Source organism: Amblyraja radiata, chromosome 28 (assembly GCF_010909765.2).
Source record: "Amblyraja radiata isolate CabotCenter1 chromosome 28, sAmbRad1.1.pri, whole genome shotgun sequence".
Taxonomy (NCBI): Eukaryota; Metazoa; Chordata; class Chondrichthyes; order Rajiformes; family Rajidae; genus Amblyraja; species Amblyraja radiata.
This window is the reverse complement of record NC_045983.1, coordinates 4,100,852-4,128,383: the sequence shown is the minus strand read 5'-3', so window position 1 is coordinate 4,128,383 and position 27,532 is coordinate 4,100,852. Positions and strand designations below refer to the sequence as shown.

Sequence of the window (27,532 nt, the reverse complement as noted above, 5' to 3'; positions counted from 1 at the left end):
CTGGACTCCCCCAACATGTTTCCTGCCTCTAGTGTGTCCAAATTGTCCCTGGTATGTAAGGATAGTGTTAGTGTGCGGGGATCACTGGTCAGAGTGGACTCGGTGGGCTAAAGGGCCTGTTTCCGCGCTATATCTCCAAACTAAATTAAACTAAACTATTCCCCTCATCATTTTATACGCCTCTATAAAATCACCCATCAACTCCTGTGCTCCAAGGAATAAAGTCCTAGCCTGCCCAACTTCTCTCTATCCCTCAGGCATTCAAGTCCAGGTAACATTCTCATATTTCCTTTCAGTTTCCCCTCACTTTTAGGAGGTTAATATTTTCCTGAAATGTTATCCCGCAAGAAAAAGCTAAGAGAGTGATATCGTTTGCTTGCTTGATTTTTCTATACTGTTCCAATGTTATATTAAATCCTTGAATTATCTTAAGCAATGTTAAGGTAAAAGAAGGTACACAAAATTGCTGGGGAAACTCAGCGGGTGCAGCAGCATCTATGGAGCGAAGGAAATAGGCGACGTTTCGGGCCAAAACCCTTCTTCAGACACATGTGTCTGCACCTCAGTACATGTGACAATAAGGTAAAAGAATCTGGACTTGAGCCCAAATAGAGAGAAAGCAAGATTTGAAACTGCAGCTCAGATGGCATACAATTAACTGACAGAAATGTGTAATTAAACCTAGTGCAAACAAGGGCTATTACACGGGACAAGTAGTGACTCGTGAACTCCATGCAATGTTCACGGCAGTGAACTCGTGAACTCCATGGCAGTTATATATGCCACTCAGGAAAGAAGAAGACTATTCTCTAAAATCACTTCTGTCTTGTCTTGAGGACATTAAGTCCTGGATGGCCTTAAACTTTCTGGGACTTAATGAAGAGAAGACAGAGGTGATTTTGTTTGGCCCCAATGGCTGCCGTGAACCTCCCTTTGTTGACTTGGGTCCACTGGCATTGTCCGTAAAGCCAACCGTCTTGAACCTGGGTTTTAGGATGGACGGTGATTTTAAACTAGACAAACAAATAGGCGCGGTGGTTAAGTCCAGCTTCTTTCACCTAAGGAAGCTGGCAAAGGTGAAGCCCATTCTCGAGCGGGAGCATTTTGAAACAGTAATCCATGCCTTTATTACATCTAGGCTGGATTACTGTAACGCACTCTACTCTGGAGTCGCACGAGCTTCATTGGCTCGTCTCCAGCTTGTTCAAAATGCTGCCGCTCGCCTTTTGACTGGAACTCGAAAGAGGGAGCACATTACGCCAATTTTGGCCTCCCTTCACTGGCTCCCAGTGCACTTTCGAGTTCATTTCAAAATTCTTTTATTTGTTTTTAAATCGTTGAATGGGCTCGCCCCGCCTTACCTCTCTGAGCTGCTCCACCTATATGCTCCTGCCCGGTGCCTCAGGTCAGCTGATCAGCTGCTCCTTGAGGTACCAAGGTCTAAGCGGAAGCTCAGAGGGGATAGAGCCTTTTCTGTTGCTGCTCCGGCACTCTGGAACACCTTGCGGCTGCACATCAGACAGGCCCCCTCACTGTCCATCTTCAAATCCTCCCTAAAAACACATTTTTATTCTTTGGCTTTCGACACTGGCTGAGGCATTGCTCCTGTTTTTAGTGCTTTTAATGTCTTTTAATTTTTAGTGTGTTTTTTATAGTCCTTCGTTTTACGGTTTTTAATGGTTTTTAATTGTTTGTAATAGCTTTTTGTTCATGAGTTCTCATGTACAGCACTTTGTGGCAACTGTAGTTGTTTAAAGTGCTTTATAAATAAAGTTATTATTATTATTATTATTATTATTATAATATGAAAGGGCAATGAGAAGTCTACAATATTACATACTGCAGAAAAGACACAACCTTGAAAGCATGAACTGCCAGGCAGGACAGCTTCTCACCCAGCTGTTGAATTGAATTGAATCCTTTATTTGTCATTCAGACCTTTCGGTCTGAACGAAATGTTGTTGCCTGCAGCCATACATGTAATAATAACAACACACATATCAGACTCGTGACTGATCCTCCCATTAGCTCACAGTGTGGTCTTGATCTACCAACCTACCTCATTGTACTTTTTCTTAACCTGCACTATCTCTGCAGCTGTAATACTATAATGCTCTAACACTGTATTCAGCACTCTGGGATTTTTCTCTTTGCACCACTACCTGTTGTACTTGTAACGCCTTGGTTGTACTCATGTGTGGTATGTGTGACATAGAAGCATTGAAAATAGGTGGAGGAGAAGGCCATTCGGCCCTTTGAGCCAGCATTCAATATGGTCATGGCTGATCATCCAAAATCAGTACCCTGTTGCTGCTTTCTCCCCATACCCCTTGATTCCGTTAGCCCGAAGAGCTATATCTAACTCTCTCTTGAATTCATCTTGACTGGATAGCACGCAAACAAAATGTTTCGCTGCACCTCAGTACATGTGACAATAATGCACCAATGTTAATACCAGATGGGCAGTGATTCCCCAAATCTCAGGAACAAAAATGAAGGAGAGACACAAAATGGCACATCTGGTACAAACTGCTGCCTCACCGTGCCAGAGACGGGTTCAATCCTGACCTTGGGTGGAGTTTGCATGCACTCCCTGTGACCGTGTGGGTTTCCTCCCACACCCCAAAGACTTGTAGGGTTGTAGGTTAATTTTCTTCCGTAAATTGCCCCTGGTGTGTAGGGAGCAGATGAGAAAGTGAGATAATATTGAACTGGTGTGAAGTGACTAATCGATGGTCAGCGTGGACTCAGTGGGCTGAAGGGCCTGTTTCCAAGACAAGACAAGAGACATTAATTGTCACATGTACCAATTGGTACAGTGAAATGTGTGGTCACCATACAGCCATACGAATAAAAAAGAGCACAGAACACGATAGCCGTTAACACAAACATCCCCACACAGCGGGATCAAAGTTTCCCACTGTGAGGGAAGGCACCAAAGTTCAGTCATCCTCCTCTGTTGTGCTCTGTTGTTCACCCGTGGTCGGGAGCCTCCCGAACCCCTCGCTGTTGCTGTTACGGGCGACCCGATGTTCAGGCCCACTCACCGGATGATGAAACTCCTGACGTCGGAACGGGAGAACATTCTCAGCGAATTGGACTTCCGATTCGGCCACTTGTTACCGGAGACCGCGGCTCCCGAAGTCCACAGGCCGAGCTGAGTGGAGATTCACCCTGGCGGCCCTCGGCAAAGGATCCCAGGACTCCGCGATGTTGAAGTCAGCGCCAACCCGTGCTGGAAGCTCTGCAAAATATCAATTAAAAAACTGCTCCTTGGTACTTTCTAGTGGCTTGTTCCAGACTTTTGGTGCGAGGTTTAGTGCATGAGAGAAATAATGAACTTTGTCTTTGAGGAGATTGGACAATTATTGATAGAAATATTGCAGTTTGCATGCATGATGCAGACCGACATCACTTGCAGTGTAGCAATCGAAAACTAGCACCATCAGTTTCTAATCCACTTGTTTGGTTGCTTCTTCCAGGAATTGCAGGTGCTACATGTATCTGAAATAACCCTGGGATCAGACGCGATCATAATCTGTTTGGAAATAATCAAATGCACATCGATTGGGAAATTTGTTCACATTGAGGATGGCTCCAACGCTAAGTGGAGAGTTTCTCAATAATATTCTCCGAAATAATATTGTTGACATCTCATTTCCCTTTGCATATAACATGAGTCATTCACTACCTTTTCCATGTAATTGATGTGGTGGCATTTGTCTGGATTTGAATTTGTTACACATTTACTTCCATTAATTGTGTGACAACTTTTGAAGGAATCCTTGCCCCTCTGGAACGGTGCCTGAAGCCAAAATAGTTCTAGACTTTGAGAGTAATTCAACACTGGCCATTTCAGCAATGTCATCCTACGTATTGGGTGCATGGAACGAGCTGCGGCGGTTGGGGATGGTACTGTTGCAACGTTTAAGCCACAGTTGAAGAATAAGGAGTAAGCCATTTAGAACGGAGACGAGGAAACACTTTTTCTCACGGAGAGTGGTGAATGTGGAATTCTCTGCCTCAGAGGGCGGTGGAGGCAGGTTCTCCGGATGCTTTTAAGATAGGGTTCTTAAAGATAGCAGAGTCAGGGGATATGGGGAGGAGGCAGGAACGGGGTACTGATTGGGGATGATCAGCCATGATCACATTGAATGGCGGTGTTGGCTTGAAGGGCTGAATGGTCTGCTCCTGCACCTATTGTCTATTGTTTAAGAAACATTTAGGTAGGTACATGGATAGGACAGGTTTAGAGGTGATATGGGCCAAATGCAGGTGGGACCAGTGTAGATGGGGCATGTTGGTTGGCGTGGGCAAGTTGGGCCGAAGGGCCTGATTCCACGCTGTATTATTCTACGACTATTTATATAGCACCATTATGTAGGAGAAGGCACAACAATGTCGGACCCAGCGTGTGGGGGCTATCGTGATGGGAGAGGGGAAGAACAATGGACAATGTGGGGGGAGGGGATAAAGACAATGGGGACCTGGCGTGGGGGGAACTGTTGTGGTGGGGGGGAGGGGGGACAAAAGGGGGCGCTGGCGTGCTTTGTACCTCTGTCCGCGCTGTAGGTGGCTGCTACATTGTGTAATCAAGCAAGGAATCACACTGCCTCGTCACATGTGACAATAAAGTATTCCTATTCCTATTCCTGGAGCATCCGAGGTGTTTCACGAGAGATATATCCCACAACAATGACTGTCAACCTCGGGTAGCTTACAACCCAATGCTATCAACATTGAATTCTCCATGTAATATATCTCCTCACTCTTTTCCTTTCCCATGTTTCCCCTCCCTCTGTGCTCCCATTTCTCCCACCATCTCCCCCCATTAGCCAGAGGGTGGTGAATCTGCGGAATTCATTGCCACAGGCGGCTGTGGAGGCCAGGTCATTTGGGTATTTTTAAGGTGGATATTGACAGATTCTTGATTAGTACGGGTGTCGGGGTTTATGGGGAGAAGGCAGGAGAATGGGGCTGAGAGGGAAAGATAGATCAGCCAAGATTGAATGGTGGAGTAGACTCTATGGGCCAAATGGCCTAGTTCTGCACCTAGAAGTTATGAACTTGCCGCAGTCACCCTGCTCCTTTCCCCTCCTTCATACGCTTAGCTCCCATTCCCAATTCCCCCAATTTCCCTTTTATCCCCTCTCTCCCCTCCCACCTGTCCCCGTCCATCCACGCCCAACCCTCGGGCTTTACCGTTCACTCCTCGTCTCTCCTTATCTGACATTCGTTTGTCTTCTTTTCATCTCTAGCCATTCAATTTTAACTCTTCAATCCTTGTGTCTCGCACCTGCTGTCTTTCCATCTCTGCTCTTCATCTCGACCTGAAACATCACCCATTTCTTCTCTCCAGAGATGCTGTCTGTCCCGCTGAGTTACTCCAGCATTTTGTGTCTGTCCTTTGTCCAACCATCTGACTATCAAAAACCCTCCTACCTGTATTAACTTTTTATCCGGCAAGCCTTGTCGTGCCCCTCCTCTATTTCGTCTCCCCTTCCACCCCCCCACCCCAACAATCAGTCTGAAGAAAGGTTCCAACCCAGTGACTAGTGGAGTTCTGTAGGGGTCGGTGCTGGGGCCGCTACTCTTCACGTTGTATATTAATGATTTGGACGAGGGGATTGAAGGCTTTGTGGCCAAATTTGCAGATGATATGAAAATAGGTTTAGGGGCGGGTAGTGTAGAAAAAGCAGGGACTCTGCAGAAGGACTTGGACCGGTTGGGAGAGTGGGCAGAGAAGTGGCAGATGGAATATAGTGTAGCACAGTGTGGAGTCGTGCATTTTGGATGTAGGAATAAAGGCGTAGACTATTTTCTAAATGGGGAGAGAATCCAGAAATCGGAGGTGCAAAGGGACTTGGGAATGGTGGTGCAGGATTCTTAAAAAGTTAACCTGCAAGTTGAATTGGTAGCAAAGAAAGCAAACTCAATGCTAGCATTTATTTCAAGAGGGCTTGTATACAAAAACAGGGATGTAATGCTGAGGGTGTATCAGGTCACGGGTAGAACGAACAAACATTGTACAGGCAACACCCATAGTCAGGATCTAACCAGCTTCTCTGGCGATGTAAGGCAGCAACTCTACCACTGTGCAGCACCAAATTGTTAAGCTGGAAAGAGTACAGAGAAGATTCATGAGGATGTTGCCAAGACTTGAGGGCCTGAGCTATAGGGAGAGGTTGGGCAGACAATAGACAATAGACAATAGGGCAGGAGTAGGCCATTCGGCCCTGCGAGCCAGCACCCCATTCAATGTGATCATGGCTGATCATCCACAATCAGTACACCGTTCCTGCTTTCTCCCCATATCCCCTGACTCCGCTATCTTTAAGAGCCCTGTCTAGGCTAGGTCTTTGTTCTTTGTAGCGCAGGAGGATGAGGGGTGATCTTGTAGAGGTGTATAAAATCATGAGGGGCTGCGCTGGCTCGAAGGGCCGAATGGCCTCCTCCTGCACCTATTTTCTATGTTTCTATGAATAGACAGGGTGAATGCACAGAGTCTTTTTCCCAGGGTAGGGGAATCAAGAAGTAGGGGAGGTAGGTTTAAGGTGAGATGGTAAAGCCCAACGTCTGCTCTACCTGTCCACGCTGACCACAACGCCTTTAAGTTGCCTATTTCCTTCGCACCATAGATGCTGCCGCACCCGTTGAGTTTCTCCGGCACTTTTGTCTACCTTCGATTTTCCAGCATCTGCAGTTCCTTCTTAAACAAAGCCTTTAAGTTAAGACAGCGTTAGGCCCAAATCCCACTCAACGTTTCCTATCCATGTACCTGTCCAAATATCTTTTAAATACAGTTAGTACCTGTGTCAACTACCCCCTCTGGCAGCTCGTTCCATACACCCTCCACCCTCTGAGAGTAAAAGTTGCCCCTCGGGTTCATTTTAAATCTTACCATTCTCACCACAAAACCTATGGTCCCCTGTTTCTTATTTCCCCTACCCTTGGTAAAAGACTGTACATTCACCCTATCTATTCCTCTCATGATCTTATACACCTCTATAAGATCACCCCTCATCCTCCTGCGCTCCAAGGAATAAAGTCCCCTCTTACCTTTACCTATGGCCTCTGGTTTCTGATTGAGACAAGGAACTGCAGATACTGGTTTTCAAAAACAGTAGGCAAAGTGCTGGAGTAACTCAGTGGGTCTGGCAACATCTCGAGAGAACATGTTGGTCGATGGACCCACTGAGTTATCCCAATACTCTGTGTCCTTTTTTGACCAACAAGCCTTAGTTTAAAGCACAGATCAATAATCACATGCCTTCTTTAACACAGTAATGTTAATATTGACACAATTAGTACAGGAACTCTTCATCCTTTGGTCTTTTTTGTCTCACCCCCCTGATCACGCTATCATTTTCATCCCTGCCATCGGGACGAAGGTACAGGAGCCTGAAAACTGCTGCGTCCAGGTTCAGGAACAGCTTATTCCCTTCAGGCATCTGGCTGTTAAATACGACAACCTCAAATATGCTCTGAACTACAATATACTTGGGGGTACAGGTACTATTTTTGTATTTGCTGTGTTATTGTGTGTGTGTGTGTGTGTGTGTGTGTGTGTGTGTGTGTGTGTGTGCGTGTGTGCGTGTGTGTGTGTGTGTGTGTGTGTGTGTGTGTGTGTGTGTGTGTGTGTGTGTGTGTGTTGCAAAGAACAAAACTGTAACGGGTGATTGGATCCGGGGGGCGCCTGTCTCTGGGGTGAACACCGACGCTGCGTTCGGGGACCAGCCCTCCCGTGTGACGCCGCGCCCTCCCCCCCCCCTCCCCCCGCGTTGGAGGACAGGACCCGACGGGTCCCACTTGGTCTAGTATTTATATTTATGCATTTTAAATATGTATGTTATGTTTTATACTGGCAATATAACGATGTATTTTATCATGCCAATAAAGTTTTTTTAATTGAAAATTGAAATTGAATATATATACATATGTGTGCGTGTGTGTATATTTATATATAGTACAATATATATTGTACACAACAAAATTGAAAGTTCAGTATATATTTTGTAGTTGTTTACAGTTGTTTACAATATATATACACATGTGCACGACTATATATGCATGTTTGTGTATATGTATGTATGTATGTATGTGTATGTATATACAGTAAAAAAACAAATTGTAAACAACAAAAACATTAGTATTTATATGTGTGTGTGTATACTGAACTGTTTTGTTTGTTTGTTTACAATGTATATATATAGCTACTATATTAATATCACATATATATTTATTATATTAATATCATTCCTATATACACATATATACATATACAGATTATATATATATTTTCGTGTTCAATGGTGTTTACAGAGTACTATGTTTACTATATGGAGAACATGCATAGGTAGACAAAAATGCTGGAGAAACTCAGCGGGTGCAGCCCGAAACATTGCCTATTTCCATAGATGCTGCTGCACCTGCTGAGTTTCTCCAGCACTTTTGTCTACCTTCGATTTTCCAGCATCTGCAGTTCCTTCTTGAACACGCATCGGTGATGTTTCTGGGTCGGGATCCTTCTTCAGACTGGATATTATTTGGAATCTTTTCATGGGATTAATAACAGTCAAAAGGGTGTTTAATTGTCACATGTACCGACACGGAACCATGACATCCTTACTTGCAGCAGCACAACAAGATATATTAATCCCATCTTCTTCTTCTGTCGTGTGGCTTTTAGACCTGCAGCTCCGTTGAGGCGAGCCAGGCCAACGTGTCATCCTCCAGGTCAATCAGGCCTCGTTCACCATTCGGTGGCCGGTGTTTGGGGCAACTGGTGACGATGTGCTCCACTGTCTGTGTTGGGTCCCCACCAAAGATTATAGAGGAGCTGTATCTTTGGTCCCCACACTCGCAGGAGGCGTTGTCCACGAGGCCCCACCTCTTCATCGCTACTCCATAGCGTCCGATGCCTGTCCTCAAGCGGTTGAGGGTATTCATCTCGTGAAAAGTATCCAAATAATACCCAGTCTGAAGAAGGGTCGCGACCTGAAACTTCACCTGTGCATGTTCTGCAGAGATGCTGCCTGACCCGCTGAGTTAGTTACTCCAGCACTTTGTGTCCTCTGGTCCTTTACCATATGGAGAACATGCATAGGTGATTCCCTGGTACACAAAAATGCTGGAGAAACTCAGCGGGTGCAGCAGCATCTATGGAGCAAAGGAAATAGGCGACGTTTCGGGCCGAAACCCTTCTTCAGACTGATGGGGGGTGGGGGGGAGAAGGAAGGAAAAAGGGAGGAGGAGGAGCCTGAGGTCGGGGGGATGGGAGGAGACAGCTCAAGGGTTAAGGAAGGGGAGGAGACAGCAAGGGCTAGCAAAATTGGGAGAATTCAATGTTCATGCCATCCGGACGCAAGCAACCCAGGCGGAATATGAGGTGCTGTTCCTCCAATTTCCGGTGTTGCTCACTCTGGCAATGGAGGAGACCCAGGACAGAGAGGTCGGATTGGGAATGGGAGGGGGAGTTGAAGTGCTGAGCCACTGGGAGTTCAGGTAGGTTATTGCGGTCTGAGCGGAGGTGTTCGGCGAAACGATCGCCCAACCTCCGCTTAGTCTCACCGATGTAAATCAGCTGACATCTAGAGCAGCGGATGCAGTAGATGAGGTTGGAGGAGATACAGGTGAACCTTTGTCGCACCTGGAACGACTGCTTGGGTCCTTGAATGGAGTCGAGGGGGGAGGTGAAGGGACAGGTGTTGCATTTCTTGCGGTTGCAATGGAAAGTGTCCGGGGCGGGGGTGGTACGGGAGGGAAGGGAAGAATTGACAAGGGAGTTGCAGAGGGAGCGGTCTTTGCGGAAGGCAGACATGGGGGGAGATGGGAAGATGTGGCGAGTGGTGGGGTCACGTTGGAGGTGGCGGAAGTGGCGGAGGATTATTTGTTGTATTTGCCGGCTGGTGGGGTGAAAGGTGAGGACTAGGGGGACTCTGCCCTTGTTGTGAGTGCGGGGATGGGGAGAGAGAGCAGTGTTACGGGGTATGGATGAGACCCTGGTGTGAGCCTCATCTATGGTGGCGGAGGGGAATCCCCGTTCCCTGAAGAGCGAGGACATTTCCGATGCCCTGGTGTGGAACTCTCATCCTGGGAACAGATGCGGCGTAGGCGGAGGAATTGGCAGTAGGGGATGGAGTCTTTACAGGGGGCAGGGTGGGAAGTCGTGTAGTCCAGATAGCCATGTGAGTCAGTGGGTCAGTAGGTGATTCCCTCCCTGGGGGAAAATAGACTCGATCTTTTCACCTATTCTATCTCTGTACCTTCACACACCTTCAGTGTCTCCCTCCTTCAATCTATGAAGAAGGGTCTCGACCTGAAACACCACCCATTCCTTCTCTCCAGAGATGCTGCCTGTCCCGCCGAGTGAGTTACTCCAGCATTGTGTGTGTCTATCTTCGGTGTTAAGCCAGCATCTGCAGTTCATTCTCGCACCCATTCGGGTTCCTGTTAAACCTTGCCTTCTCATCTTAAGGCGTTGGGACCACCCAGGGTGGACAGATCATTCATAGTTTCACCGGCTTCACCCTGTGTTCGTTTGAGAAGGAACTGCAGATGCTGGAAAATCGAAGGTAGAGACAAAAATGCTGGAGAAACTCAGTGGGTGCAGCAGCATCTATGGAGCGAAGGAAATAGGCAACGTTTCGTCCCGAAACGTTGCCTATTTCCTTCGCTCCATAGATGCTGCTGCACCCGCTGAGTTTCTCCAGCATTTTTGTCTACCTTCACCCAGTGTTTGGCGAGGCATGGTGTAGGTGTCAGGTATCATGTGACGAGCAGCGATGACTCTCCTGTCTTGCTTTCTCTGCAGGTTTCACACACAGCCTCGGGGCTTCCTGGCTGCTTATATTGCGAGTGGGAATTGTCGAATCAACACACACACACACAGACACACACATCACAGAGGTGCTGGAGGAAGCTGCTGCCTGAGCCGGGTAACAAACACACACACAGCCCTCGGTGCCTGCCTGCCTGACCCAAGATGTTGCATCTGGTGGTCCTGGGCTGCATCTTCTTCCCGGGACTCTTCCTCCTCAGCCGGAGAGCGCTGCACAACGCGGAGCCGGCTCTGACCGATGGGGATGTCGTCTCTCTCAGCGTCAGGTAAACGGGGCGATGTGTTGATATCCTCCCCCCCCCCCTTCCTTCTCCTACAGCACGTGGAATCGCCTTTGTCCCAATCCCAGTCCAGCCCTGCACAGCCCAGTTCATCCCAGCCCAGTTCATCCCAGCCCAGTTCATCCCAGCCCAGCCCATCCCAGCCCAGTTCATTCCAGCCCAGTTCATCCCAGCCCATCCCAGCCCAGTTCATCCCAGCCCAGTTCACCCCAGCCCAGTTCACCCCAGCCCAGTTCATCCCAGCCCAGTCCACCCCAGCCCAGTTCATCCCAGCCCAGTTCACCCTAGCCCAGTCCAGTTCATCCCATCCTAGCCCAGTCCAGCCCAGCTCAGTTCACCCCAGCCCAGTCCAACCCAGCCCATCCCAGCCCAGCCCAGTTCATCCCAGCCCAGCCCAGTCCAGTCTAACCTCGCCTAGCATAGCCGTGTCCAAATACTTCCTTGCACTGAAGATAGACCCAAACTGCTGGAGTAACTGAGCGGCAATACCTGCACAAGAAATATTTGCATCATGCCCGGCTAAATATCATCCTGAACTTATTCATTGAATTGTACGTGAGAATGGAGTTTAAACTAAACCACCAGAGCATTCTGAGTGGAAACATATTCAGTAGAGTTGCTGCCTCACAGCAACCATACACTGGTTCGCTCTTCACCTCGGGTATCCGTGTAGAGTTTGCATGTTCCCCCTGTGACCGCGTGGTTTCCTCCGGGTGCTCCGGTTTCCTCCCACATCCCAAAGACGTGCGGGTTTGTAGGTTAATTGGCCCCTCTGTAAAATGCCCCCGATTGTGTAGGGAGTGGATGGGAAAGTGGGATAAGGTAAAACTAGTATGAAGGGGTGATCATTGGTCGGTGTGGGCCGAAGGGCCTGTTTCCATGTTGCATCTCTAGACTAAACTAGTACTGAGATTGATATTGAATGTGGACCATTCTCGGACAGTGGTTCTATCATCAGGCATGGACTTATTGAATGGTGAGAGGGTTCAAAAGGGTCAACACACCAGCCCTTTTCCCACTAGATACTTTAGTTCCCACCACTGTCTGAAATTCCTGCTTTCATTCTGTTTTTGTGCAAGAAAGAAACTTTATACTCGATGAGCATTTTGAACTAGAGTTCACTTGGTGTGGAACTGGTGGAAACTGCGTCATTCAATGATTCAAAAAAGAATTGGATGAACACTCAGACAGTAATTACGTAACCTGGGGAAAGAATGGGCCATTGGAACTCATTTCATTGCTGTATTTGGAGCCGGCGTAGATTCAAAGGGCCGAATGGTCAACTCTGTGTCACAATGCTTGTTTAGTTTAGCTTAGTTTATTGTTTATTGTCACATGTACCGAGGTACAGCGAAAAGCTTTTGTTGCGCGCTAACCAGTCAGCCTTAAGACTGCACATGATTACAACCGGGCCACCCACAGTGTACAGATGGAGGATAAAGGGAATAACATTTAGCACAAGATAAAGTCCAATAAAAGATAGTCTAAGGGTCTCCAATGCAGTAGATGGGAGGTCAGGACCACTCACTAAGTGAGAGGACGGTTCAGTTGCCTGATAACAGCTGGGAAGAAACTGTCCCTGAATCTGGAGGTGTGCGTTTTCACACTTCTGTACCTCTTGACTGATGGGAGAGTGGAGACTGGGGTGAGACTGGCCCTGGATTATGCTACTGGCCTTGCCAAGGCAGCGTGAGGTGTAGATGGAGTCAATGGAAGGGAGGTCGGTCCAAAAGGGTGATAAGCGGTTGAATGTTTGCTGTTCTTCTGCCCACTTGCCGCTGGCCTCGGTTACTGAATTCAAACCGGGATTGGCCTGTGCTTTGAGCTGATCGGCTGATCAGCTGCCGACTATATCCACAGTTGGAAATTCTTGCATTTATGTAGCCTCCGTGGATGCACAGAGCCTTTTAGGGGGAAATAAAGAACCAAAAGACCAGACTGAAAGGCTTGGATAGAGTGGATGTGGAGAGGATGGAGTGATACAGCGTGGAAACAAGCCCTTCGGCCCCACCTTGCCCACACTGGCCAACATGTCCCAGCTACACTCGTCCCACCTGCCCGTGTTTGGTCCATTTCCCTCCCAAACCCGTCCTATCCATGTACCTTCTTCTTCGTGCGTATGGCGTGCACAGCCTAACAAAACACTACATCTATTTGAAGGTAGAGAAAAGTGCTGGAGAAACTCAGCGGGTGCAGCAGCATCTATGGAGCAAAGGAAATAGGCAACGTTTCGTCCCGAAACGTTGCCTATTTCCTTCGCACCATAGATGCTGCTGCACCCGCTGAGTTTCTCCAGCACTTTTGTCTACCTTTGATTTTCCAGCATCTGCAGTTCCTTCTTAAACACCACATCTATTTGTTTGTGCACGTCAGGTTGATTGCATTAGTCGAAACAGGGTGGACCACGTGAAGGTTGCAATCTCCCACCACATCCATGTACCTGTCTAACTGCTTCATAAATGTTTGGATAGTACCTGCATAAACTACCTCCTCTGGCAGCTTGTTCTATACATCCATCGCACTTTGTGTGAAAAAGTTACCCTAGTAAATCTTTTCCCTTCACCTTAAACCTATGTCCTCTGGTCCTCGATTCACCTACTCTGGGCAAGAGACTCTGTGCATCTACCCGATCTGTTCCTCACATGATGTTTCCGCTTGTGGGAGAATCTAGGACCAGAGGCCATAGGCACAGAATAAAAGGATGTACTGAACCTTTAGGAAGATGAAATCAAAGGGTGAAACTCATCGCCACAGAAGACTGTGGAGGCCAAGTCACTGGGTGGACACAAAATACTGGAGTAACTCAGCAGATCAGGCAGCATCTCTGGAGAGAAGGAATGGGTGACGTTTCGGGTCGAGACCCTTCTTCAGACTGCTGTCAGGGAAGGGGGCGGAACAGAGATAGAATGTAGTCGGAGACAGTAAGACTGGTGGGAGAACTGGGAAAGGAGAGGGGATGGAGAGAGAGAGGGAAAGCAAGGGCTATTTGAAGTTAGACTGAACGCTCGTCACAAAGAGGAGAGTTACTGGGTAATTTTAAGACAGATTAACAGATTCTTGATTAGTAAGGGTGTCAAAGATTAAGGGGAGAATGCAAAAGAGGGAAAGATAGATAAACAATAGACAATAGGTGCAAGAGTAGGCCATTCGGCCCTTCGAGCCAGCACCGCCATTCAATGTGATCATGGCTGATCATCCCCAATCAGTGCCCCGTTCCTGCCTTCTCCCCATATCCCCTGACTCCGCTATTTTTAAGAGCCCTATCTAGCTCTCTCTTGAAAGCATCTTGAATTCTCTGCCTCCACCGCCCTCTGAGGCAGAGAATTCCACAGGCATGATTGAATGGTGGACCAGACTCGATGGGCCGAATGGCCTAATTCCGCACCCATGACTTATGACATAGGTTTAAGGTAAGAGGGGCAAGATTTAATAGGAACCCAAGGGGCATTTATTTTTCATTGAGGGATTTTAAGTTTAGGTTTAGTATTGCCAGGTTTTCCTTATGTACAGTGAAAGGCTTTGTTTTGCATGCAATCCCAGCAGGTCAGATATACCATACGCAGATACAATCTATTCAAACTTGATGAAAGGCAAGATTTAATAGGAACCATAGAGGCATTTTTTTTCATTCAGAGGGTGGTGGGTGTATGGAACAAGCTGTCGGAGGAGGTAGTTGAGGCAGGTACTATAACAGCATCTGGCCAGGCATATACAGCAATGATCATATTATTTTGGTCCTCACTTTTATAGGCAAAATCATGGGATCAAGTACAATTTGTTCCTACGCTACATTTGTAATTCTCAGGTGACTGGTCATGCTAAGATGAGAATGATAAGGCACTTAGAAGGAACATGGTTAGGAAGGGTTTAGAGGGATATGGGTCATGTTCATTAGGACCAGAATTATGTCTATTCCGACAATCATGGCTGATATAACTTTCCCTCTCAACCCCCATTCTCTAGCCTTCTCCCCATAACCCCTGACACCCGTATAATTAAAGAATCTGTCAATCTACACTTTATAAAAACCCAATAACTTGGCCTCCACAGCCGTCTGTGGCAATGAATTCTACAGATTCACCGCCCTCTGACTAAAGAAATTCCTCCTCACTCCTTTCTAAAGGTAAGTCCTTTTATTCTGAGGCTGTGCCCTCTGGTCCTAGACTCTCCCTCTGGTCCTATACTCTCCCACTGGTGAAAACATCCTCTCTGCATCCACTCTATCCAGGCCTTTCACTGTTTGGTAATTTTCAATGAGGTCCCCCCCGACCTCTCATCCTTCCAAACTCCAGTGAGTACAGGCCCAGAGCTGTCAAACGCTCATCATACGTTAACCCAATCATCCCTGGGAGAATTCTCGTTAACCTCCTCTGGACCCTCTCTGACGTCAGAACATCCTTCCTCAAATACAGGGGCCAAAACTGCTCAACCGAGGGTAGATGGGACTGGCGTATATGGGCCACCTTGGTCGGCATGGGCAGGGTGAGCCTGTTGCTGTGTTGTATGACTCTATCACAGTCTAGATCAGCTGAAGTGATGGAGGCAGCAGTGAATGAATTATTCCGTCACTGTGCCAAGAGGCTTCAGGCTGTGAAAAGGCTCAGCAACAAGCCTGCTCTCAGTCAGCCACGCTCTATTTCCCCAACTTGACAGGTGAGCTCAGGCATGGTCTGAGAAGGACCAAGACGATGGAAAATAAGACGCGCCACCGAACATTGAAACAACTGTTGACAAATGTTCACTACAACCGATTATTTATTCAAGTTTGCTTTACTCTGCACACTCGTCCCTTACACTCTCGACTAAGAATCACAGTGAAGATAGACACAAAAAAGCTGGAGCCACTCAGCAGCATCTCTGGAGAAAAGAAAATGGAATGGGTAACGTTTCGGGTCGAGACCCTTCTTCAGACCCGACCCGAAACGTCACCTATTCCTTCCCTCCAGAGATGCTGCCTGTCCCGCTGAGTTACTGCAGCTTTTTGTGTGTATCTTCGGTTTAAACCAGCATCTGCAGTTCCTTCCCACACATAAGAATCATGGCGGCTTGGGAGGCATTGCAGGTAATATGTTCATCAACAAAACACACTGTCCTATGGGATTTACTTTAACAAACAGTGTCGCAGATAAAGATCAGAACTCCAACCGCTGGTAGTTTTTAAAAATATCACGGCATCATATCTGTATTATTATCTTCAATGATGATTCAATTCAATGATATGTTATCGTCACATGTACTAGCGTACAGGGAAATGATTTGCTTTGCATACAACTGGTTAAAATAGTACAGCAGACCTCACCTAGGCAGTACACAAGAGTTGCCATGTTTCCTATGTAGCCACTTGGCATATGTGATCTTATAGAGGTGTATAAAATTGTTGAGGGGAATACTTACCGAATAGTGAAAGGCCTGAATAGTATGGATGTGGAGAGGATGTTTCCACTAGTGAGTCTGGGACCAAAGGTCATAACTTCAGAATTAATGGTCGTTCCTTTAGGAAGGAGATGAGAAGATTTCTTTAGTCAGAGGATGGTGAATCTGTGGAATTCATTGTCAAAGAAGGTTGCAGAGGCCATCAATGGATATTTTAAAGGCAAAGGCAGATAGATTATTGATTAGTACAGGTGTCAGAGATTAAGGGGAGAAGGCAGGTGAATGGGATTAGGAGGGAGAGATAGATCAGACATAGGTTTGAAGAAGGGTTTTGGCCTGAAATGTTGCCTATTTCCTTCGCTCCATAGATGCTGCTGCACCCACTGAGTTTCTCCAGCACTTTTGTCTACCTTTGATTTTCCAGCATCTGCAGTTCCTTCTTAAACACCACATCTATTTGTTTGTGCACGTCAGGTTGATTGCATTAGTCGAAACAGGGTGGACCACGTGAAGGTTGCAATCTCCCACCACATCCATGTACCTGTCTAACTGCTTCATAAATGTTTGGATAGTACCTGCATAAACTACCTCCTCTGGCAGCTTGTTCTATACATCCATCGCACTTTGTGTGAAAAAGTTACCCTAGTAAATCTTTTCCCTTCACCTTAAACCTATGTCCTCTGGTCCTCGATTCACCTACTCTGGGCAAGAGACTCTGTGCATCTACCCGATCTGTTTCTGACATGATGTTTCCGCTTGTGGGAGAATCTAGGACCAGAGGCCATAGGCACAGAATAAAAGGATGTACTGAACCTTTAGGAAGATGAAATCAAAGGGTGAAACTCATCGCCACAGAAGACTGTGGAGGCCAAGTCACTGGGTGGATACAAAATGCTGGAGTAACTCAGCAGATCAGGCAGCATCTCTGGAGAGAAGGAATGGGTGACGTTTCGGGTCGAGATCCTTCTTCAGACTGCTGTCAGGGAAGGGGGCGGGACAGAGATAGAATGTAGTCGGAGACAGTAAGACTGGTGGGAGAACTGGGAAAGGAGAGAGGATGGAGAGAGAGAGGGAAAGCAAGGGCTATTTGAAGTTAGACTGAACTCTCGTCACAAAGAGGAGAGTTACTGGGTAATTTTAAGACAGATTAACAGATTCTTGATTAGTAAGGGTGTCAAAGATTAAGGGGAGAATGCAAAAGAGGTAAAGATAGATAAACAATAGACAATAGGTGCAAGAGTAGGCCATTCGGCCCTTCGAGCCAGCACCGCCATTCAATGTGATCATGGCTGATCATCCCCAATCAGTGCCCCGTTCCTGCCTTCTCCCCATATCCCCTGACTCCGCTATTTTTAAGAGCCCTATCTAGCTCTCTCTTGAAAGCATCCAGAGCACCTGCCTCCACCTGCCTCCACTGAGGCAGAGAATTCCACAGGCATGATTGAATGGTGGACCAGACTCGATGGGCCGAATGGCCTAATTCCGCACCCATGACTTATGACATAGGTTTAAGGTAAGAGGGGCAAGATTTAATAGGAACCCAAGGGGCATTTTTTTTTCATTGATGGATTTTAAATTTAGGTTTAGTATTGCCAGGTTTTCCTTATGTACAGTGAAAGGCTTTGTTTTGCATGCAATCCCAGCAGGTCAGATATACCATACGCAGATACAATCTATTCAAACTTGATGATAGGCAAAATTTAATAGGAACCATAGAGGCATTTTTTTTCATTCAGAGGGTGGTGGGTGTATAGAACAAGCTGTCGGAGGAGGTAGTTGAGGCAGGTACTATAACAGCATCTGGCCAGGCATATACAGCAATGATCATATTATTTTGGTCCTCACTTTTATAGGCAAAATCATGGGATCTAGTACAATTTGTTCCTACGCTACATTTGTAATTCTCAGGTGACTGGTCATGCTAAGATGAGAATGATAAGGCACTTAGAAGGAACATGGTTAGGAAGGGTTTAGAGGGATATGGGTCATGTTCATTAGGACCAGAATTATGTCTATTCCGACAATCATGGCTGATATAACTTTCCCTCTCAACCCCCATTCTCTAGCCTTCTCCCCATAACCCCTGACACCCGTATAATTAAAGAATCTGTCAATCTACACTTTATAAAAACCCAATAACTTGGCCTCCACAGCCGTCTGTGGCAATGAATTCTACAGATTCACCGCCCTCTGACTAAAGAAATTCCTCCTCACTCCTTCCTAAAGGTAAGTCCTTTTATTCTGAGGCTGTGCCCTCTGGTCCTAGACTCTCCCTCTGGTCCTATACTCTCCCACTGGTGAAAACATCCTCTCTGCATCCACTCTATCCAGGCCTTTCACTGTTTGGTAATTTTCAATGAGGTCCCTCAACCTCTCATCCTTCCAAACTCCAGTGAGTACAGGCCCAGAGCTGTCAAACGCTCATCATACGTTAACCCAATCATCCCTGGGAGAATTCTCGTTAACCTCCTCTGGACCCTCTCTGACGTCAGAACATCCTTCCTCAAATACAGGGGCCAAAACTGCTCAACCGAGGGTAGATGGGACTGGCGTATATGGGCCACCTTGGTCGGCATGGGCAGGGTGAGCCTGTTGCTGTGTTGTATGACTCTATCACAGTCTAGATCAGCTGAAGTGATGGAGGCAGCAGTGAATGAATTATTCCGTCACTGTGCCAAGAGGCTTCAGGCTGTGAAAAGGCTCAGCAACAAGCCTGCTCTCAGTCAGCCACGCTCTATTTCCCCAACTTGACAGGTGAGCTCAGGCATGGTCTGAGACGGCCCAAGACGATGGAAAATAAGACGCGCCACCGAACATTGAAACAACTGTTGACAAATGTTCACTACAACCGATTATTTATTCAAGTTTGCTTTACTCTGCACACTCGTCCCTTACACTCTCGACTAAGAATCACAGTGAAGATAGACACAAAAAAGCTGGAGCCACTCAGCAGCATCTCTGGAGAAAAGAAAATGGAATGGGTGACGTTTCGGGTCGAGACCCTTCTTCAGACCCGACCCGAAACGTCACCTATTCCTTCTCTCCAGAGATGCTGCCTGTCCCGCTGAGTTACTGCAGCTTTTTGTGTGTATCTTCGGTTTAAACCAGCATCTGCAGTTCCTTCCCACACATAGGAATCATGGCGGCTTGGGAGGCATTGCAGGTAATATGTTCATCAACAAAACACACTGTCCTATGGGATTTACTTTAACAAACAGTGTCGCAGATAAAGATCAGAACTCCAACCGCTGGTAATTTTTAAAAATATCACGGCATCATATCTGTATTATTATCTTCAATGATGATTCAATTCAATGATATGTTATCATCACATGTACTAGCGTACAGGGAAATGATTTGCTTTGCATACAACTGGTTAAAATGGTACAGCAGACCTCACCTAGGCAGTACACAAGAGTTGCCATGTTTCCTATGTAGCCACTTGGCATATGTGATCTTATAGAGGTGTATAAAATTGTTGAGGGGAATACTTACCGAATAGTGAAAGGCCTGAATAGTATGGATGTGGAGAGGATGTTTCCACTAGTGAGTCTGGGACCAGAGGTCATAACTTCAGAATTAATGGTTGTTCCTTTAGGAAGGAGATGAGAAGATTTCTTTAGTCAGAGGATGGTGAATCTGTGGAATTCATTGCCAAAGAAGGTTGCAGAGGCCGTCAATGGATATTTTAAAGGCAAAGGCAGATAGATTATTGATTAGTACAGGTGTCAGAGATTAAGGGGAGAAAGCAGGTGAATGGGATTAGGAGGGAGAGATAGATCAGACATAGGTCTGAAGAAGGGTTTTGGCCCGAAATGTTGCCTATTTCCTTCGCTCCATAGATGCTGCTGCACCCACTGAGTTTCTCCAGCACTTTTGTCTACCTTCGATTTTCCAGCATCTGCAGTTCCTTCTTAAACGATAGATCAGCCATGATTGAATGGCAGAGTAGACTTGATGGGCCGAATGACCTTATTCTGCTCCTATCACTTATGAACATGAATAGATAGGGTGGATGTACAGAGAGTCATCTACCCATGGTAGGGGAATCAAGAACCAGAGGATAAAAGTTTATGGTAGGAGGGGAAAGATTTAATGAGGTCCTGAGGGGCGTTTATTTCACTTAGAGGATTTGGGTGTAGATTTATTACTGAGGTACAGTGAAAAGCTTTGTTTTGTAAGCTGGCCGAACAGATCAGATGATACTAAACATAAATACAATTCAAATACAAGTCAAACTCAAGTACAACAGGTGGAGCAAAGGGGAAGATGTTGTTCTCAGCATTGTAGCGCATTGTGGATATACTGTATGCAGAGAGCTGCTAGAGGAGGTTTGAAGAAGGGTCTCGACCCGAAATGTCACCCTATTCCTTCGCTCCATAGATGCTGCATCACCCGCTGAGTTTCTCCAGCATTTTTGTCTGCTAGAGGAGGTAGTTATGGCAGGTACTAAAACAACATTTAGAGTCATAGAGTGATACAGTGTGGAAACAGTTCCTTCGGCCCATCTTGCCCACACTGGCCAACATGTCCCAGCTACACGAGTCCCACTTGCCTGCGCTTGGCCCATGTCCCTCCAAACCTGTCCTATCCATGTACCTGTCTAACTGTTTCTTAAACGTTGGGATAGTCCCAGCCTCAACTACCTCCTCCGACAGCTTGTTCCATACACCCACCACCCATTGTGTGAAAATGTTACCCCTCAGATTCCTATTAAATCTTTTCCGCTTCACCTTAAACTTACAGTATGTCCTCTGGTCCTCGATTCCCCTACTCTGGGCAAAAGATTCTGTGCATCTACCCGATCTATTCCTCTCATGATTTTATACACCGCTATAAGACCACCCCTCATCCTCCTGCGCTCCAAGGAATAGAGACCCAGCCTACTCAACCTCTCCCTATAACTCAGACCCTCTAGTCCTGGCCACATCCTCGTACATCTTCTCTGAACCCTTTCAAGCTTGACAATGGCGGCAGCACGATGGCTCAGCGGTAGAGTTGCTGCCTTCTATCATCAGACTTATTGAATGGTGAGAGGGTTCAAAGGGTCAACCCACCAGCCCTTTTCCCACTAGATCCTTTAGTACCCACCACTGTCTGAAATTCCTCCGTTCATTTTCTGTTTCCATGCTTATCTCTAAAAACTAAAAGACAGCAAGAAGAAAGTCAGGTTTGAAGGGAGTTAAACTAAAGATACTAGACGACAAAGTAAAGGAACTGTGTCTACATGTCACTGTGTTAACAACAAGATAATGGCACTGAAAGAATGATCTAATTGCCAATACTGGGGATCAATGCTCAAGGATTAGTTCATTTAGTTTAGTGTAGTTTAGAGATACAGCGTGGACACAGGCCCTTCGGCCCACCGAGTCTGCGCCGAGCCGCGATTCCCGCACATGAACACTGTCCTACACACCAGGGATAATATATCATTTTCTCTGAAGCCAATTAACCTGTATGTCTCTGGAGTGTGGGAGGAAACTGAAGTTCTCAGTGAAAACCCACACGGGTCATTTGGAGAACGTACAGACAGCACCCGTAGTCAGGATCGCGCCCGGGTCGCTGGCGCTGTAAGGCAGCAACTAGAGCCACCGTGCAGTCCCAAAGGATATTTGACATTTCGGAAGGACTGGCAAACAGGAACAGATGAAGGAGATCAAGTGGCAAATGATCCTGGCTTACATGATACAGTGACTTATCGAACTTCACTTCTGAAATTCAGTCGCATTGAAACTGATAACACTAAGTTTCAGAAGTTCAAAGCTCACTAGTGTTGAGAAAATTAGTTCACATTCCCATGGGAATCTGCGGCTGAAGAAGCGACAGGCTTCCGACGACGACCATTTGGTTTCTCTCGAGTATTATTCAAGGGAGCCCACATTGCAACATTTGCTGCAATCAGTCGGACAGGATGCAGTGACTTCAAAAGGAACCTGCAACAACCTTCTCACTTCCCTGTTTCGGAGTCAGAACAAACTGAAATGTATTGCAAAAGAGACGAAGCAGCATTTTAAAATTATTTCAAGTCCAATATCTAGGAGGAAAATGCAAAAGAAACATCACGAACAAGACGGCGGAAATGTGAGGGTCTATTCATCAGAAAGGATGAACAGGCAGGCTCTCTATTAGAATGTAGAATATAGAACAGTACAGCTTTCTCTTGAGAAAAATAAGTTGAGGGGTGTCTCAATAAAGAAGGTCGACACAAAGTGCTGGAATAACACAGCGGGTCAGGCAGCGTCTCTGGAGAGAAAGGATGGGTGATGTTTCAGGTCGGGACCCTTCTTCAGACTGAAAGTAGAGGGGAGGGAAGTGGAGGTAAGAAGCTATTAAATGGCTTTAAAACTAAGAATGGCTTTTATAAAGCAGATATAGATAAATAATTTCCATTTGAGGGAAGGAACTTAACTGGAGGTCATTCAATAGGTGATGGAACAGTTCAGTACAGGAACAGGCCCTTCGGCCCACAATGTCTGTGCCGAACAAGATGCCAAGACCAACTCTTATCTGCCAGCACATAATCCATATCCCAACATTCCCTGCATATCCATGGGCCTATCCAAAAGCCTCTTAAACACCACTATTGTATCTGCCTCCACCACCACCCCCGGCAGCACGTTCCAGGTACTCACCACCCTCTGTGTAAAAAAGAAACTTGCCCACACATTCACTTTAAACTTTACCCCTCTCACCTTAAAGCTGTGCCCGCTGGTATTTGATATTTCCAAGTTGGGGAAAAGGTTCTGACTGTCTACCCTATCTATGCCTCTCAAGTCTCCCCTCAACCTCCGGCATTCCAGAGAAAACGAACTAAGTCTGTCCAACTTCTCCCTGTTGTTGATATAATCCAGGCATCATTCTGGGAAACTTCCTCTGCACTCTCTCCAAAGTCTCAACAAACTCCCTTTAATGGGCAATCAAATCTGCACACAATACTCCAAAAGACAGACAGACTGTTGGCGAGGCAGCGGGTTTATAGGATGTAATTCTGAAGAAGGGTCCCAACCCGAAGCGTCACCTGCTCATGTTCTCCAGCAATGCTGCCTGACCAACTGAGATTCTCCAGCATTTTGTGTCTATATTGGGTTTGTAGGTTTACTGGGCTCTGTAAATTGCCCCTAGTGTGTAGGGAGTGGATGAGAAAGTGGGATAAGATAGAACTAGTGTGCACGGGTGGTTGAAGGTTGGCATAGACGCAGTGGGCCGAAGGGCCTCTTTCCATGCTGTATATCTAAAATTAAAACTAAAACTGGGAAATAATATATCACCTTGCTTAGTGACCCATGTTTAACTCTGCTTCTCCACATGTTATTGCACAAGATGTTGTCAAGCTGGAAAGGGTGCGAGGATGTAGCCAGGACTTACGGGCCTGAGCTATAGGGTGAGGTTAAGCAGGCTGGGATTTTATTCCTTGGAGCAGAGGAGGATGTGGGCTATCTTATAGAGGTGTACAAATCACGGGAGGAATAGATCGGGGGGTCTTTTACCCAGAGTGGGGTAATCGAGAAACTGAGGACATAGGTTTGTGAGAGGGGAAAAGATTTAATAAGAATCTGACGATAACGTCTTTTAGAATAGAATAGTTTCTTTATTGTCATTGTAACATGAACCATGTACACAAAGGGTGGTGGGTGTATGGAACAAGCTGCCAGGGGAGATAGTTGGGGCAGGTACTATCGTAGCGTTTAAGAAACATTTAGACAGGTTCATGGATAGGACAGGTTTAGAGGGATATGGGCCAGACGTGAGACTAGTATAGCTGGGACATGTTGGTCAGTGTGGACAAGTTGGGCTGAAGCACCTGGCTCCACGCTACTATGACTAAAACAGGAGCAGACTCAGTTGGGATATTGTCCAAGATGTCCACGTTCAAGTCAGTAAACAAGTGTGCACGTCCGTGACTAAAACTGGAATTCAGGTGAATCCTCGAGTGACGTCCTCTGTCCTGTTTGTTTCTCACCAGAATCGTCTCGTCCATCCAAGCCACGTTGGCAGTAATCACCGGCGTGATCATCACATCCACTTGCAACCATGTGATGAAGGACAGGTGAGAACGGTCCAGTTACAGTGTGACTTCTCACATCGGGGAGCTGCTCACCCTGGCTCAATAAGGACGGGCTGTTACATGGAATGATCAGTGATGAACCAGGCCAATCTGCCTAACCATGGTCATCCCTCGTTATAACAGACCATATGGGGGAAGAAATGCCGATTGTTCGCTATAAAATCATGTATAAAATCATGAGAGGAATGGATCGGGTAGATGCACTCTTGCCCAGAGTAGGGGAATCGAGGACCAGAGGACATAGGTTCAAGGTGAAGGGGAAAAGATTTAATAGGAATCCGAGGGGTAACTTTTTCACACAAAGGGTGGTGGGTGTATGGAACAAGCTGCCAGAGGAGGCAGTTGAGGCTGGGACTATCCCATCGTTTAAAAAACAATTAGACAGGTACATGGATAGGACAGGTTTGGAGGGATATGGACCAAACGCAGGCAGGTGGGACTAGTGTAGCTGGGACATGTTGGCAGGTGTGGGCAGGTTTTGTCCCCCATTGATATGACTGCCGGGCTCTGGTCAGAATCGTGGACCCCCGTCACTAGGAGCCCAGTGGGACCTCGCCCATCACACGGATCACAGTGGCCCAAGATGGCCGCCCGGCACCACCTCGTTCAGCTCAGTTCAGTTTATTGTCACGTGTGCCGAGGTACAGTGAAAAGCTTTTGTTGCGTGCTAACCTGTCAGCGGAAAGACCAGACATGATTACAATCGAGCCATTTAGACAATAGGTGCAGGAGTAGGCCATTCGGCCCTTCGAGCCAGCACCGCAATTCATTGTGATCATGGCTGATCATCCACATTCAGTACCCCAATAAACAATAGACAATAAGTGCAGGAGTAGGCCATTCGGCCCTTCGACATATTTTACAGTGTACAGGTGCATGATAAGGGAATAATATTTATTGTAAGGTAAAGGTAGTCCGAGAGTCACCACCGAGTAGATGGTAGTTCAGGACAGCTCTCTGGTTGTGGTAGGATGGTTCAGTTGACTGATAACAGCCGGGAAGAATCTGTCCCTGAATCTGGAGGTGTGCGTATTCACACTTCTGTACCATTTGTCCACCGGGGCTGGGGAAATGCCACAAGCTTTGCCCCTGGTGCTGATTCCAGCATTCAGAGATCAAGAGCAAACCGGGAGGCGTGGGATGTTGGGGTGGCGATGTCCTACTCAGTGAGATCCCCTCCACCAACTGCCCAACCGAAGTTCAGGGTGAAGTGACATCGACCTTAACTCCGTTTGTCCATCCCTGTTATTAAGAGTGAAGGGCAAGGCAGGCAAACGTAAGGAAGCTTGGCTGACGAGGGATATAGAGGCACAGGCTAAGAATAAAAAGGAAGCATGGGACAGGTGTAGGCAGCTGGGATCAAGTGTATCCCTGGAAGAGTTTTGGGAACTAAGAAGCAAAGTAAAAAAGGAAATCAGTAGGGCAAAAAGGGGCCAGGAGATAGCTCTGGCAGCATTGAGGACAATCTCAAGAGATTTTATAAATACATACGGGGGGGGGAAAGGATAACTAGAGAAAGAGTGGAATCAAAGCGGTCACCTCTGTGTGGAGCCACAGGAGATGGGCAAGGTCCTCGATGAGTATTTTATCTTCTGTATTCACCGAGGAGAAAGACAGGACGGAGGAACTCGGGGCAGTCTATGGAAGTGTCATGAGAGCAGTCAGTGTTACCGTCGAAGAAATACTGAAGGTACTGTCGTGTATGAAGGTAGACAAATCTCCAGGGCCAGATCATATATATCCGAGGACATTGTGGAAAACTAGAGAGGAAATTGCGGGAGCCCTGGTTGAAATTTACGAGTCGTCTTTAAATACAGGAGAGGTGCCGGAAGACTGGAGGATGGCAAATGTTGTGCCTCTTTGCAAGAAGGGCTGCAGGGAAAATGCTGGGACCTATAGGCCAGTGAGCTTAACATCTGTAGTTGGAAAGTTACTCAAGAGTATTCTTCGGGATAGGTTATACAGGCGTTTGGATGGGCAAGGGCAGATTAGGGATAGTCAACATGGGTTTGTATGTGGGAGGTCGTTTCTCACAAATCTGATTGAGTTTTTTGAAGACGTGACCAAAAGGTAGATGAGGGCAGAGCTGTAGATGTTGTGTACATGGATTTCAGTAAAGTATTCGATAAGGTGCCGCATGGTAGGCTGCTCTGGGAAGTTAGATCCAAGGAGAGATAGCTGAATGGATAGAAAATTGGCTTCATGGAAGGAAGCAGAGGGTGATAGTGGAAGGTTGCTTCTCAGACTGGAGGCCTGTGACTAGTGGTGTGCCTCAGAGTTTGGTGCTGGGCCCATTACTGTTTGTTATCTATATCAATGATTTGGATGAGAACATACAGGGCAAGTTTGCAGATTATACAAAGACAGTGACTGAACAAGATGCATATAGCACTAACAAAGGCACAAAGTGCCGGTGTAATTAAACATTTATGTTTAAGAAGGAACTGCAGATGCTGGAAAATCAAAGGTAGACAAAAATGCAGGAGAAACTGAGCAGGTGAAGCAGCATCTGCTTGTATTTCTTGTATATTAATTGGCTTCAGCATAGACTGTAAATTGTCCCTCGTGTGTGTGTGCGTGTGTAGGATAGTGCCTGTATATGGGGATCGCTGGTCGGCACGGTCTCAGTGGGCCGAAGGGCCTGTTTCCATGCTGTTTCTCCAAACTAAACTAATTGCACAACAAACTAATGTATACAATACTTCAAGACTATTGTATTATTGAAGATTAATCGTGTGTTCTTTGTTCCCAGCCATTGGATTTCCAAGGACTATATACTGTTTGGAAGTCCTTACATGGTGTATGATATATATGCCATGTATCTGTGTCACTGGTACAAGTACAATGGAAAGTCCAATTCATCCTTCCGTTTTGTGACAAGCTTCTTGAAGAAGAACCCTTTGATTATCCTACACCATCTTGCCCTGTGCCTTGTCTGCTTCCCCATTGTATTGGTAAGTTTTAACCTTCGTT

General features: G+C 46.6%; 1 protein-coding gene across 2 annotated transcripts in view; it reads left to right on the top strand.

The window, feature by feature from the left end:
• tlcd3a (TLC domain containing 3A) overlaps window positions 1-27,532 on the top strand; it is a 50,552-nt gene that overhangs the window by 4,000 nt on the left and 19,020 nt on the right. The window contains exons 1-4 of one of the 2 annotated variants that reach the window (XM_033045621.1): window positions 8,705-8,736; window positions 10,814-11,106; window positions 24,458-24,541; window positions 27,312-27,513. In XM_033045621.1, coding sequence (XP_032901512.1) covers window positions 10,985-11,106; window positions 24,458-24,541; window positions 27,312-27,513 — 408 coding nt within the window. In that variant the 5' untranslated portion in view covers window positions 8,705-8,736; window positions 10,814-10,984. Of the gene's footprint in view, window positions 1-8,704; window positions 8,737-10,813; window positions 11,107-24,457; window positions 24,542-27,311; window positions 27,514-27,532 lie in introns of those variants that run through there. The other variant, XM_033045622.1, reaches the window with a different exon arrangement.